Here is a 15,119-nt window from a genome sequence, read left to right as displayed (position 1 = left end):
ACAGTATTTATTTGACGTACCCTTCCACAGGAAAAGCCTTGTGTACTGTGATTGTATTATTATTTATTTAATCAGCAACTAAGAGAAAAGAAGATAAAGAGATATATTTTCAGTATAATTTTTAAGGTGTAGTGTCGTTTTTGGAACGGATGCACGCATGGTTATTGTGTGGGTATGACGTATGCTTAGCACGGTGCCTGATCCCTGACCACTCGAGCCAAGCTACCACAGTGTATGTCTGGAGAAATCCCGTTTCCACCACCCTTCCGGTGTGGGAGTGGGGTTTTTCTAACACTCTTGAAGAGGATAACTGAGTGTTGCCTTTATATGATGTAGAGGTGTTGTCGGTGAATATGTTTTTGGAGACCCCCCTGTAGAAGGAGCGACAAAAAAACCCCTATTAGATGGGGACTGCAGGGCTCCCATAGATTTTGCCATGTCAGTGTCATTTTTCATCTTCTCTAAGGAAGTGTCAACAATAGGACCAAAGAGATGCTCCTTATCAAAAGGTGTGTTTAAAATAGAAGCCTGTACTTCGGGTTTAACCCTGAAATTCTAAGTCAGCCGTGTCTTCTTAGCAAGACACTGGTGTTGATTGCATGTGCCGCAGAGTCAGCTGCATCTAAGGCGCATCTAATAGATGTGTTGGAAATTAGCTTTCCTTCCTGAACTAGGTCTTGTGCCTTACACGTATGTTCATCAGGTAGAAATTAGAGCAATTGTTCCAATTCGTCGTAGTGCGCTCAGTCGTATCTGGCTAAGACAGTCTGAGTATTGGTAATACGCCAGTGATTAGCTACCTGCGCAGCTACTCTTTTCCCTGAAAAAGCTAAAATTCCCCCTAGGGGTGGCAACATCGCATTCATCCTGCAATCCTTGGAATGTAAATGGATCCAGAAATGTGATTCCATCCAGAATGGATTAAACAATTTAGAATAGTGGTGTAAATGTATCAGCCTACACTAGACACAATCCATTAATAGTTTAGGTCACAGTTATAACAAATACAGCATTCTACAGCACGACTATCTTTGTAAGAATGTAGTTTCTCTGATCTAGTTAGATCTATGATGCAATTGGTATATTGTTGTACCTACACCTGTCAGGCAACACAATTATTATGGGCTGCAGACCATACGTGTATTTAGGATTTGATCTATGTTACTGCTGTGGCAAAAATGAATAATCCTGAAACAGAACTGTAGTGTTGGTTGCCTACTGTATTGTAATTATCATGTCATGACATTTGTATGTACATTGAATCTGAAAACATAACAAAATTATATCAATGTTGGTTATCACTGTTCACATATTGGTTTTAAATTTCCTGCTATTCAACTATAGTTGGGTACTACACGCAAAAGATATACACACTAGATGTCCTTGATATACCTTGAAGCCCTGGTTAACCTTTACATCACCTGCCCCAATATTTAAAAGGAGAATGGATTGTCATTGTTGCGTTGAATCCAATGTTCCAGCATGAAGTAGAGTGCGCCAGTGGTACCATATTGGCTCTTCTAATATTCAAAAAGGGCTTGCTCTAAAAAAATAAATGTGGTCCTCAAATACTATTCAGTAGTGTTTTAAAGTCAAAAAGGATACAACAGTACCATTAATACTGCCATTCCGCTACACTCAACAATAGCCAACACCTTTACTGGCCTTGAAGTGAGTGCACGGTGCACGCGCCATTTGGCTGCCGGCATCCGTACATGGGCGTTCATATTACAGCATCCGACCACGGTCCTCACATTAGGACAGCCATCGGAAGCGCCCAGCCCTTAAGAGAGATTAGTAAATTCAATTGAAGCAATTTTGCCTTCTATAATTTTGTTTTCACTCCCGATTACGATTGCGAGTGAAATTAACGACCCGTTTGGCCTTCACTGGAAATGTATTCCAGACAAGATCGCAAGTGATTCTACCTTTGAAAATTGCCTCAACTTTAAATTCCCTGGCGGTTGGCATAGAATTTATTAGTTACTCAGCACCGAATTAGAGTCGGGTGATTGGATTTTTAATTACTTCTAAGTAAATCATTTTAAACTGATGTAATTGTTATTGATATTGATAAATCTTTATCGAACTACAGATATATTGGTGAACTATACCGAATCTTTCACTCACCATCCACCAACTGGTGAATAGACTTTTTTGCCTCACACAAACGAACCATATGTTGTTCTTGAGTAAATTACAAGACATATGGGTACATTAAATTATACTGATTTCTACCAATAGGATCTACAGTAATCGGGGCTGCCATTGACTTACACCAACTGCCATCGTGACTATCTATGTTACGGTAAGCCTATCCTCAACTACCACATTCATTGGGCGTTACCAATATGTCAGTAATAGACTGTAATCTCCCATTAACATGTTCCTATTAGGGCTACTCCCTCCATTTAGTCCCCAGTATTCCTGTCCTGAAGAAAGGGTTGAAACTTTGTCGGCTAGTAAAAAGAGAAAGCCTAAGGAACGCAGAACACGTCCTAAGAATTATTGTATCATAATTGATAAGTGCTCCTCTTTGTGTAAATACTAATAACCACTACCTCCCCTTCTTCTTAGCACTGTATTTATATCACTATTGGTTATGGTCACCTCACTGGGGTTCACAAATCACGCTGAAATGCAAATGTACATAGTGTAAATACAGGATCAAATATCCTTGATAATTCTAGTTTTGTTTGTACAAAAATGTGATGAATGCAAAATAAATGATACTCATTTCGGCTGAAGTGAGTAGTTTGATAAACTGTTTTGTGGGCTTCTATCGGTATTAATCCATGCAATTTTGTGTGACCGAATTTAATTAAGGTCCTATTCTAAATGTTATTTCAGCCTTTGATTCATTCACGCAAGCTATACCGTGTATTGCAGAAACTGCAATTATTAGAGTAATGAGTTCCTTATGAACATTGTTTTTGCTAATCAGCAACATCCAGTTCGTAAGGACGTATGGGTAGCTCTTGTTTTATGTGAATACTCTTTTCCCTGAGGAATCTATTAATTTAGATTCCTTGTCTGGAGGAGGGCCATCCCCCGATGTGTGTGAGTTTGCCCATTTACAGGCATTAGAAACCACTAGCGAATCTGGTGTAAGGATTTGGGCGCGAACCGGATCTTTAAAGATGTCGTTAGCGTGTCCTCAAAAGGGAGTGTATAAAAGCTGGAATCACTCCAAAGACTGTCCAAAGGGTGCTCAACAGTCCAGACCCTATGGTCTTAAATAGGTGCTGTACCATTTCTCCGAAATAGAAAGGGCAGTTAGTTCGCACCAGTGCCTGTATCTCAGCAGAGGACCTTGCAACCTGACAATCAAAAGTCTCTTGGGCTGAGGTTAAGGGCACATCTTTCTGTAAAAGGATGGCTTTCATTCGGCCCAGAGTATCAAACCGTATAAAGGAAACATTCAAGGAAGGCCATAACGACTGTGTGGGTCGGTAATATTTGCATACAACAAGTAAGCCTGGAACTTACTGTGACTAGATATGCGATGCCTGAAAGCTGATGACGGCTGATAGCCAGAAACCGGTCCTAGGATGCTTGATTCCGGTCCAGGGAAGACATGGCTTGGCAGTTCGGGCTGGACTGTTCCCATGAGGCACAGGGTCAAGACTGATTTGCATATGGCCATGTCTGAACTGGGGTGGCGTAGTGGGCAAAAGAACGATGGATTTAACCCAGATCTCTTGACTGGGGGAGAATGTCTGCATTGTCAGCATTCCGTCCATCATTTGTTTGTTGTAACGCTTTTCGCCCTAAGTGGGATGGGTATTCCCAGACGTGGGACCCGTGCTCACTACGCCACTGGAGTCAAGCTATCCTGGCTGATGACGGCTGATAGCCAGAAACCGGTCCTAGGATGCTTGATTCCGGTCCAGGGAAGACATGGCCTGGCAGTTCGGGCTGGACTGTTCCCATGAGGCACAGGGTCAAGACTGATTTGCATATGGCCATGTCTGAACTGGGGTGGCGTAGTGGGCAAAAGAACGATGGATTTAACCCAGATCTCTTGACTGGGGGAGAATGTCTGCATTGTCAGCATTCCGTCCATCATTTGTTTGTTGAAAGCATCCTACAGCAACCTTGATCATTCAGCAATCAGTAACTCCCATTTAAGAGCAGCCTGAACACCGGATTCATCACGGCAGCTGGGGAACCCTTTAAATAACGGGATACGTTTGCAACGGAAAAGTTGCAAGCCCCGTTAAGCATAATATCCTGGCAAAGTAGAGACCCATTTAATAAAGTCTCGCAGTCTGGACAGCTGAGAAACAATTCAGCCTCCCCATTCCTACGTCTAAATCTATAAGGTAATTCCCAATATTCATGGATGAAGCCCTTACCTATTGCTTCATATATGCCTATCTGGTGGTGTTATAGGCATTATTGAAATCGGGATGTTGTTGCTGGCAATGTTATATGGCCATGAATTAACCATTCTGTGGACGGTGATTCTGCTACGGTGAAAGGTAATTGGTCTAACTTCTCAATGTGCAGCATTGTATATTTTGCATCTCTTGGTGCCATTCTCTTTTGTCTCTCTGATAGACTATATTTGAAAAATAGAGACATACTGTTAATATATCACCAGGGCACACGACCAGAGCGCAATGATAGAATGGATGTTAACTGTGATTCCCTGTATGGTAAGCTGGACAGATCCTGTTCCATTATATCTACAGCAGAATATACAATGTTGCCCAGTGAATAAATCCTGGATATCAGTGCAGGCATACCATTGTCAACCACAGCCAAAGCCTTATCTAAGTTATCTCTGTCAATTTTACTCAATTTCTTTGCAGCTTCCTGTTGAGATATGTTCCAAATTTCATCATATATGGCGCATAAGAAGCGTTTACGACGTGGCTTTTGGGGACCTAGGAAAAAATCCCTAAGATCCATGTCATCTGAGATCACCGGGGGCACCGTAACTAGAGCGAGCACAGGCTGAGTGACCTGCAGGTTCAGGTCACAGAGCCCGCCGCTCTCCGAGGGAGCACGAATTTGGGAATAATAAGTTATAGGTACTATTGGCCTGTCACGAATAAGAAGGGTGAGTTACTTACCTGCCCTACCAGAGTGCTTAAAAATTAGCAACCTCATTTTTACCTAGGTCCTGAAGACAGCACCCCGACCCTTCTGGGCAAGTGAAAGGCTGAAACATGTCGACCTTTAACATGGACAACGAGGTGCTATAGAACAGTAACATTTCTATAAGCGCAGCACCCTAGTTTTAACCTTGCCTCCTCGCCTACCAAAAAAGTTTCTTTGGGAAGGAATGGGAAGAAATTTTAATTCCCTTTTTTTCCATCTATCACTGATCACTACTGCTATCACCACCAGGTGAAGGAAAGCACATTATCAAAAAGACCCAATGATGATGCTTTCACGTTCTAAGAGAAGCAGAGAATCAAGATATACCGCTATACCACTCCTGTACGTGAATGAGGGTTTTTAAGTTGGAAAACACACCTGACGCTGGCAATACAGGTACAAGTGATCCATTCTCCCTTTGATTACTTATCTGAGAGAATGGACAAGTGCTGTTTCACCGGAGACAGTGTTGAGGTTCTTAGCCAGCGTGCATGCGCTGCACAGCGAGGCTTTAGTAGGGGCTTTAAACTAGGAATACATGCTTGTGCTTTTCTTTTTTATGTCCCGCTATTGGCCTTTGCATGCGTCTTTCTAAGAACGACAGCACGCAATTGGACCTAGGCGGGTGCATGTTTCACGTTCTCTGTCCCCTGGACTAGGGTCCACGGGAGTGAGCAGCAGCGCGGCCAGAAGCCAGCTGCATTCCTGACATTCCTTTGAGGCTGTGCATGCAGCTTGTTAATATGACAACAATCTCCATTATGGCAGTGAAGGCAATTACCAGCGCGTGCCTAGGCAATTAGCAGGTCTTTGCTGATGCGGGGACAGCCCCTCATTAGGACACGGAAAGCCTCTTTGTTTCTTCTGCGCCAGGACGGGCTGCTCCAGTGAACTGGGCACCCGCCGTCGGGAGGGGGCGCTGAAAACATCGGCATATTCTGCTCTCAACTTTTACACCTTCTGACAAAGCATCTGAGAGACGCCTCTGGTTGTCTCAAACACACTCCTGCACAAGGCTTGTAATGATGTTTTGGGTTCTGGTAAGGTGCGTCGTGCAGGGCTCTGCGGCTTCAAGGAGCACTATAGCCTGAATGGAAGGGGCGGGACATCTTGAGAGCAGTGAAAGGATGAAGAACAGTGGGTGTGTGGAAGCTGTGATTCAGTAGCTACTATACTATATATAGAAGCAGGAAAACACGTTCTCCCCGTACCTCAGGTCTATTATCAGACAATAAAAACTCAGCGCTTAGAAATAGGCTGGGTGCTATAAATGTCGTGGTTCATCCTGATTGGCCTGGAAGTCCCTATACATTTTGTCTCTAATTCGGCCGGCACGTGCCCCTCTTCTATATTTAAAGAAGTGTATTTGGTGCATTATGAAATGCGCTGTTTAATCTTGGTCGTACAAAAGGGGGTGGTGAAAAAAAAAAGGGGGTGGTGATGGACGGAGCATCAGAACCAATCAAACACTCGCACCCAGTCAACAGATCGGGTTTGATCTATCACCGTTCTTTAGCCCACTCTGCCACCCCAGTTCAGACATGGGCATATGCAAATCAGTCTGACCCTGTGCCTCATGGGAACAGTCCAGCCCGAACTGCCAAGCCATGCCTTCCCTGGACTGGAAACAAGCTTCCTAGGACCGGTTTCTGGCATTTCAGCCGCCTTCAGCCAGGCTAGCTTGAATCCAGTGGCAAAGTGAGCAAGGGACTCACGTCTGAGCATACCCTGCCAACTTATGGCGAACAAAGCGGTACAAAAGGGGGTGGTGATGGATGGAGCATCAGAACCAATCAAACACTCACACCCAGTCAACAGATCTGGGTTTGATCCATCACCGTTCTTTAGCCCACTCTGCCACCCCAGTTCAGACATGGCCATATGCAAATCAGTCTGACCCTGTGCCTCATGGGAACAGTCCAGCCCGAATTTGCGTCTTTAAACCTGAATCAATAACGTTCAGAAAGAAAACCCCTTTTAGTATCACGTTTTTATCCAGTACCCCAGGTACCCTATGAATAAACTTACTGTTTGGGTATAACTGTAGGTATTTTTAACTTCACTCATCTGGTTCCCTGCATGACGAGTTAATATTTTATATAGGAACTCCCATAACATCTTTTGGTTGAGTCCGCCCAGGTAGTACGATCTTACCTGGGTGTGGAAAGACGCCTATGATGAAGCTTGTCACGATAAGTGAGTAAGGCGTCTTCTCCAATATCTGTGGATATCCCTTCACCCAAAGATAGTCAGAGGCTTAACAATTGACCTCAGTGGGACCCTTTTACACTCTTCCTGTCTTCTTCGTATGTCCCTTTTCTTAGATTTGTCTGAATATCCCTTACGGATACACAGACACCAGCAGTTGCCTTTTGTGATGCGATTGTACTTGGGAGATTGCAACTGATCTGCTTCTCTCACTCTCTTTTGTGAATAAGAGTACTAAACTGCACCACCAGCGGCACAGGGGCTCCCGGGTGCAGAGATCAAAATCGGAGTTCGGCCTAAGGCTTTCCAATAGAGATAGAGGGTGCCTGGAGCCACACTGCTTGCAGGTAAGTAGATCGGTTGTAGGGGCCAAGCTTTGAGGGTTAGGCACGGGGGCTACAAAGCAGCATCAAACATACAACACCAGCTGCACAGTGACAGCCGGGTGCAGGGTTCAATTTTGATGATGGGCGTCAAATGCTTTTCACTGGGGATTCTTCTTTTGGCAAAGAGGCTGCAGGCGTGGCACCGGATGTTGCAAGAGGGAGACCACCAACAGCAGAGATAAGTAGAGATGTAGGGGGTTGTAAGGGCACCTTCGGTTCAGCTCACCAAGGCCCAAGGACTTCAGGGTGTAGGGGTGCATTTTGACATTGGAGTCTTCTTACTGGAGCCGGTCGCAGTTGGGGGGAGCCTCTGGATTCACACTGCAGGCATCGTCGTGGAGGTGTGGAGCAGTCAGCCAATGCTAGATACAAGGTCAGGAGCGCTGAGGAAACTTCACTGCACAGGGGAGTCACTCGGGCCGTGGGCATCGGGTGCAGAGTGGGCAGGAGGCAAGGATCTGCTGGGATATGGAGTCCTTGGAGTAGGTTTCTTCTGGACAGGTCCGCTGTCCACAGAAGATTAGTCTTTTTCGAAGGCAGCAGTCCTCCCATGGTTTTCAGAAGTCACTGGCTGCAAGACAGGTCACAGGTTCGCAGAAGCTGGAAACAAGCTGGTAGGGCTGGGCCCAAGGCAGTAGTCTTCAGTATTCTCTGCAGGGTCGTCTTCTTTCTTCTTAGGTCGTCGCAGATTCAGTTTCCAGGTCTGGGGGAGCCATCTAAATACTAAAATTAGGGACGGTTTAGGGGAGTAGTAGGTAGGGCCAATGGGTACCTTACCTGGGGTGACTACACCCTCTATTGTGCCACCCTCTTGTGGGAGGGGAGCACAGACCTAGTCCTGATTGGAGGGATTCCCCCTAACTTCAAGATGGCGGGGACTGAAATATGTGCTTCACCTCGCCTACCCCAAGTTAGGGGTGGAGTTGGCAGAGGTGGGCAAATTCTAATTCTTCTCGAGTTATCCCGCCAGTATTCCCGCCCAAAGCGTGGGTGTAAAACGGGGGTTGTCGTATGCTGCTAGCAGCAGAGGCTGGAGGTCGCATTACAAAGGCAAAAGGCCTTTAAAGCTCCCCTTTTCAAGCACTGGCCCATCGTTGGAGGAGGTGTGACACCTCTGCCCAGGATGTGTATTGTTTCTGGTCCCAGAGAGCAGGGGCTCTTTACCCAGGGGACCAGAAACATGTCTGATGGTGGCTGGCTGCCAACAGCCGGTCAGAGACCACACTAGGGTTGGCAGGATTTCAGGGGGCACCTCTGAGGTGCCCTCTGGGCACATTGTTCAATAAATCCCACACTGGCATCAGTGTGGATTTATTGAAAGGAGTAGTTTGGTACCAAACACCCCTGTGTTCAGTGAATCCATCATGGTGCTGTGGAATTCGAGTTGTTGAGTTTCCAGCCTATGTACATTCTATGGCTTTACTGGCACTTATAATATTAGGAAATGGACCCCAATATTGTAGGGGCATACCTGCTCCTGTAGATTTGCCATCACGTGTGGTATAGTGCACCAGGCCTGCTGGAGGGGTGACTTACCTATGCCTTCAGGCAGTGTTAGCTGGCATGGCACCCAGGCAGGGTGCTGTGTCGACTTTGTCATTTTCTCGCTCACAAGGGCATGCAAGCAGCAAAGGTAGTGACATGGTCCCAGTGAGGGTGGTCCCAAGGACCCTCTTCAGCTCCCAGGCCCTAGGTACCCTGGGTACCATTGGCTCGGGACTTACAAGGGGTAGAAGTACCAATTGGGTGGTTTGTTTATTGGGAAGAAGCACTGGCGCATGTAACCTAGTTAGTAGGGACCATGTGCAAAAAAACCCTGGGCAGTGTGGAAAAACACTCAAGCTATCGACCGGTCCACTGAGGCCCTGGAAATGGTTTTAGCTCAAGTGCCCAACAGAATACCAAAGATAGTTTCACTGAAGCAAAGCGCAGGCGCAGTACTCAGCTGGCCCTGCTAAAGCAACCCAAGTAGGGGATCACAGAAGGGAGCTGCACCCCCAGAACTATGTCAACTCTCTGTAAAGCTGAGCAAAAGCCAAGCTAGCCTCCAAAGTGAGGTGAGGAGGCGAAATCAAGGCCACTAGCGTCACCAAGGGCAGAACCCATTGAAACCCCGGAGGAGGCTCAATCATGCGATCAGCCACTTAACCAAAATACTTGTGTGTCAAGGAGAAAATAGCAGGGGGCTCCTCTGAAATGAAGGAAGGTAGCCCGAAGAGGACTGATCCAGAGACGCCATTTCCGAAGTCAATTGAGCCACCTTGGCGTCAGGAAGGGGAGAAAAAGAAGGGGCAATCAGTGATGCTGAGGTCAGTGCCCGTGGATCCAACACAGTCGTCAAAGGTGGCAACCGCAAGTGGCTGTACACCGGAGCTGAGAAGCAGTCGATCATGGATTCTGAGGGCCCTGCGGACACCAAGGGAGTGCCCGCCGGTTTGGAGTCAGTTGGTGCCTTACCGACCTTCTTAGGGCCGGGAAGCGGACCAAGAGAGGATGGCATGGAGGGAGAGAAAGTATTTCCTCATCTGAGTCAGTCTCGCCTCGGTGCCTGGAAACACTGGAAGGCGTCGCCCAGATTTTCTCTCCAACTCCGAAATCAGGGGAATAGGAGGTGAGTCAGGGACATCACGTGTACGCGGTAAAGTTGTGGTACGCGGTAAAGTTGTGGAAGACCGTGGCGCCGACTGCCAATGGAGTGACTTACCAGGCGACCTCGTAAACAAAGGACTTTGGGAGCTGGTCCTTGGAGGAAGAAGAGGACAGTCACTGACGAGGGCTGTCAACTACTGCGCTGCCAACAGCGTCATGTGGTGCTCCTGCAACATTGACAAAGGAAGCTGAAGACTTGAGCTGCGCAGTTCGGAGTCAGGGTGCGTGCCTAGAAACCACATACAAATAGGAAGAGGATGTGGGATCGACATCGTAGACCTCGACGATCTCTAGAAAAAGTACACTGGTTCGTCGTAGTAGGCTAAAATGGCCAGAGGTACTGTTCGCTGGATCCGCGTGGAAAGAAGAAACTGATGTCATTTCATCAGGGGAGGGCTTATATAGACTCTAACGACATCGCAGCCGGTGGACGACGACGTTACGGAGTGCCTCCACCTCTTTACCGACCCACAGAGGTACTGCTGTAGGAAATGTTTTGGATACAGTCCGGCTCCTGGGGATAGGCTAAGATAAGGAATCTGCAGCTAGACGTCTCTATAAGATACCACATTTCTGATATAGCTTTAAAATTGTCCACAAAAAAAAATACCTCTAGTAAGAAAAAAACAGGAAAATTAAACTAAGTCTTAAAAGTGAAATGTGAAAAAATATCTAATTAATTGAGAAGCAATTTAAGTTTATATGCAGTACAGATTTCCAAGGATGTGGTATCATGTGCAGTTGGCTCTTTTGCCTCAGGTAACCAAAAATATATGTGTTTATTATTGTGCCTGCAGACCAAAAAAATTACATAAAGTCATCACAATTTGTTTGTGTCATCAAGCTACCACCCAGCAGGTGAATTAAACAACTTCGCATGCATACAAATGATCCCATTTTGAAAAAATAGCAATTTAGTATTGGAAGTACATTACCTCAGTTAAATGTTCAAGCGAACCAGATACTGGGTAGGCCTTGATCACAAATTTTGCAACAGAAGGCATATTAACAAAACCTTTCCAGATGTAGGACAGCCGAGCAAGGAATGTAGTTTCGTCCTCAATCGCAACAGATTTCCTGGGTCTTAACAAAAAATACAATATTACTATGGTAATAGCAAAATGTTGCAAAGGTTAACAAATTCAAAAAAACAAGGAAAAACTTAAACAGTGATTATTATTGGTAGGCTAGGCATTTCCGGATTGATAATATTAAGCAGTAATATGCACTGCAGCTGATCTAAAAGGATGGAATAGAAATTAGGGGCGCAAATGTTTTCTTGAGATGACACCACCCACTTCTACCACCCCTGCTGCCCATTTCCTCCCCTGGCACAGCCAACGTGCTCCACTGGAGCTCCTCAAAGCGGAGTCTACCTAACTCAAAAGGGATTCTTTGGTTTGCACCAAGAACATTTCCAAAAAGCGGGATGGACTATGAAAATGGGTCACTTTCTGGCAATAAAGGACAATCAATTATGGTGCAGTAGGCCCATAAAACTCCTTGGTTTTGGTTCCACTGTGCTTACTGCACTGATAGCCATGACCTTCGTTCGATGTACTGGGGAATCTTGCACTGCTACTGCAAGTGATGTGTCTGTTTTACGTGAGAAAGAACATTGCTCTGTTTCTATCTGTGCAACAGCTGTGTACAGTGCTTTGGGGAAGCTTAAGCTATAATTAACCAAAAATAATGAATATGTTTAATTCCTTGGCATTATACAAAACATAGCTTGAATAATTCATTAGGCTGAAGCCTCTGGTTCCTCAAACATAATTGGGACATGCTGAAAGCTAACCACCCAGTGCTAGCTATTGGCTTTGCCTTTTTTTCACTCACATTTGATTGCTTTCTATTCACTGGCTGTAGGAAGCTGGCTCTGTATATACTTTACCAAAGTGAGGCATAGTGTGCAGAGAGTCCAGTGGAACCCCAAAGGTAGGCAGAGGTTAAAGTAGATAGCACCTTACTCTCTATTTGTAGTAGTGTGGGCAAGCAGTAAGGCTTTATCAGAGGGTGGTGTTAAGCATTTGTTGTACACACTCAATCAGCAAATGCTTGTCACACACTCAAAGACTGAACTAAGACCAATGTTGTTTGTGTATAAAAATATTCTTTTAGTTATTTTATTTTCCTAGAACCAAGCAAGCTTGGCACAGGTAAGTGATTTGATTACAGTAGAATTACTGGTAATGCAATACTTTGAAATATTGTACATATACTTTGTATTGACTTTTCAATAGGATGTCAAGTGAATTACTTTACAGATTACTTTTCTTACACAGTGTAGTATACCTGGATACTGAAATGGGACATTTCCTGTAAACAGGTAAGTCAAAGCGTTTTGGTTACTTGTATACAGTTTTAGAGACTTTTACGGATTTTCCAACTCCACACTTCATAGAAAACAGTCAATGTTATCCTATGGGAAGAAATAGTTTTATCGGTTAACACGCAAATACTTGTTACACTCTGGGATATCCCAGGGTCAAGGATGCACCCTCAAAGCACCCCCAGCTGCACCAGGGCAGCCGGGTGCAGTGCTGAGGATTCTCCGGTTTGCAAACAGACTGCAGGCTCGGGAACAAAGGTCTTCTGGGAGCGACCACCACTTTGAGAAGTAAGTTAGGATGCTGGGGGTTGACGAGACACCATCGGCTGGGCCACACAAGGTTGTGGGGCGTCGGGTGCAGCTGTGTCTTTTAGGGTCAGATATTCTTACCTGCTCCTGGTCGCGGTTGGGGGGACCCTCAGGCTTGAGGCTGCAGGCGTCGACTGGAGGCTTGAGGCAGGTCAGGGATCACTGGATCTTGGGTCAGGATTGCCGGGGAGACATCCTTGTGGGTTGGGCCACTCGAACTCGGGCCATGGGTGCAGAGTGGTGGAGTCTGTTGGTGAACAAATCCTGTGATCAAGGGAGGGAAAGGCTTTTCCTTGAAAGGAAGGGCAGGTCCTTGGGGTTCTTGAGGTTGCTGGCTGCAGGAAACATCGGAGTTTCGCTTCTGCAGGTTCGAGGTGGGTACAGGCCGGTAGGGCTGGGGCCAAGTCAGTGGGCGTCCTCCTCTTCTTAGCTTCGGCACGGCTGTTCGGTCCTTCTTTTCTTCTTGCTCGTTGCTTGTCTGAGGAGGCAAGGTTCAGGGGTGCCCCTAATTACTAGATTTAGGGCGTTACAGGTAGGTAAAATGTTGGGACCAATGGGTCCCTTCCTTGGGGTAGGTACACCCCATATTATGCCGCCCTTCAGTGGGAGGTGGGCATATGCCTCACTCTGGTTGGTTGGGTTCCCCCATCTGCAAGATGGCGGGGACTGAGATTTGTGCTTCACCTCGCCTCCCCCATCTGAGGAGTGGGGTTGGCAACGGTGGGCACACCTCCGTTCCTCACTTGGTTTTCCTGCCCAAAGTGAGGGTCAGAACCGGTGGTGACTAGTTGCTGGAAGCAGCAATAGGCCTGGTGAAGCTCAGAAAGGCGGCAAGCCTTTGAAGCTTCCCCTTTGCGAACCCTGCCCATCCTGGGGGAGGAGTTTGGCTCCTCGTCCCAGGATGAGCATTGTTTCACACCCCGAGAGCAGCAGGCTGTCGACCCCGGAGTCCAGAAACATGTCTGGTGGTGGCAACTGGGGAGCAGCCTCTCAGACTGGACACTAGTGTTAGGCCATTTTTCAGGGGGCATCTCTAAGATGCTCTCTTTGTGCATTTTTCATTAAATCCCACACTGGCATCAGTGTGGGTTTAATGTGCTGAGAAGTTTGATACCAAACTTCTCAGTTTTCAGTAAAGCCATTATTGTACTGTGGAGTTCGTAATGACAAACCTCCAGCACCATATACTCTTAATGGTATTACCGCACTTTCAAAGTCTAAGAATTGTCTTAGACACTGTAGGGGTACAGGGCTAATGCACTTGGACCCTCGACCACTGGTATAGTGCACCCACCTACAGAGGAGGCTGATCTATGCCAGGGCAGTGGGTTGTAGGCATGGCACACAGGGATGTGTGCCATGTTGACTCTTCACTTTGTTCTGCACCAAAATACGCAGCCTGCAAAGGCAGTGCGTGAGTGTAAAGGTACAGGGCCTAGAAGGGTGGCACAATAAGTTCTGCAGCCTTAAGAGACCTTCCCTGGTAACAGTGCCCTAGGTACCTGTGGTACCATATACCAGGGCCTGACCAGTGGCCAGAGAGTGCCAATTGGGTTTGGTCTTCAATGTAGTTTTAGGGACAGAAAACAGGCTCTGGGTACCTGATTGTCAGGAGCCCAGGCCACACTCAGTCAAAGTACATCAGCAGTTTAGCGAAAAGTTGGGGCAGCCATGCAGAAAGAGAGCACTCACACTGGCTTTGTTTGGCTTAGGCTGCCCAGCTTGTGTTTGCCCCTCCCATTGAGCACTGACTGTTTGTCACCTGACTGGCTTGTTTTTCTCTTCCAAGACTGCTCACTTTTGGTAACTCTTTTGTGAAGCACTCCATGCGAGTGCATGTTTTCCAGCTGACTCCACTAGCTCTCAGCTCATTTTGTCTGGAGGGTGGCATACACCATGGGACTCAGCACAACAGTCTACAGTCAAAGGGCTTGTATTGTACCTTTTAGTTTCGGATGATTAGCACAGTCACTCTCAATGTCAAGAGTCTAAATGCTCCAAACAAAAGGAAGGCCATTTGGAAAAGTCTTTCAGACAGGCAACTGGACATGGTATGTCTACAAAATATACACAGCTTAAAGAAGGACCAGTGAAAATGTCGATATAGTGCGTACCTTACAGCCTTC

General features: G+C 46.3%; 1 protein-coding gene across 2 annotated transcripts in view; it reads right to left on the bottom strand.

Moving 5' to 3' along the window:
* PHF3 (PHD finger protein 3) overlaps positions 1–15,119 on the bottom strand; it is a 640,592-nt gene that overhangs the window by 204,467 nt on the left and 421,006 nt on the right. For both annotated transcript variants that reach the window (XM_085610899.1, XM_085610900.1), the window contains one exon: positions 11,288–11,435. In XM_085610899.1, coding sequence (XP_085467025.1) covers positions 11,288–11,435 — 148 coding nt within the window. The remainder of the gene's footprint in view (positions 1–11,287; positions 11,436–15,119) is intronic.

Source organism: Triturus cristatus, chromosome 6 (genome assembly GCF_964204655.1).
Source record: "Triturus cristatus chromosome 6, aTriCri1.1, whole genome shotgun sequence".
In the NCBI taxonomy this organism is placed as follows: domain Eukaryota; kingdom Metazoa; phylum Chordata; class Amphibia; order Caudata; family Salamandridae; genus Triturus; species Triturus cristatus.
Note: the sequence above shows the minus strand (reverse complement) of the source record. Positions and strands in the feature narration are given on the sequence as shown.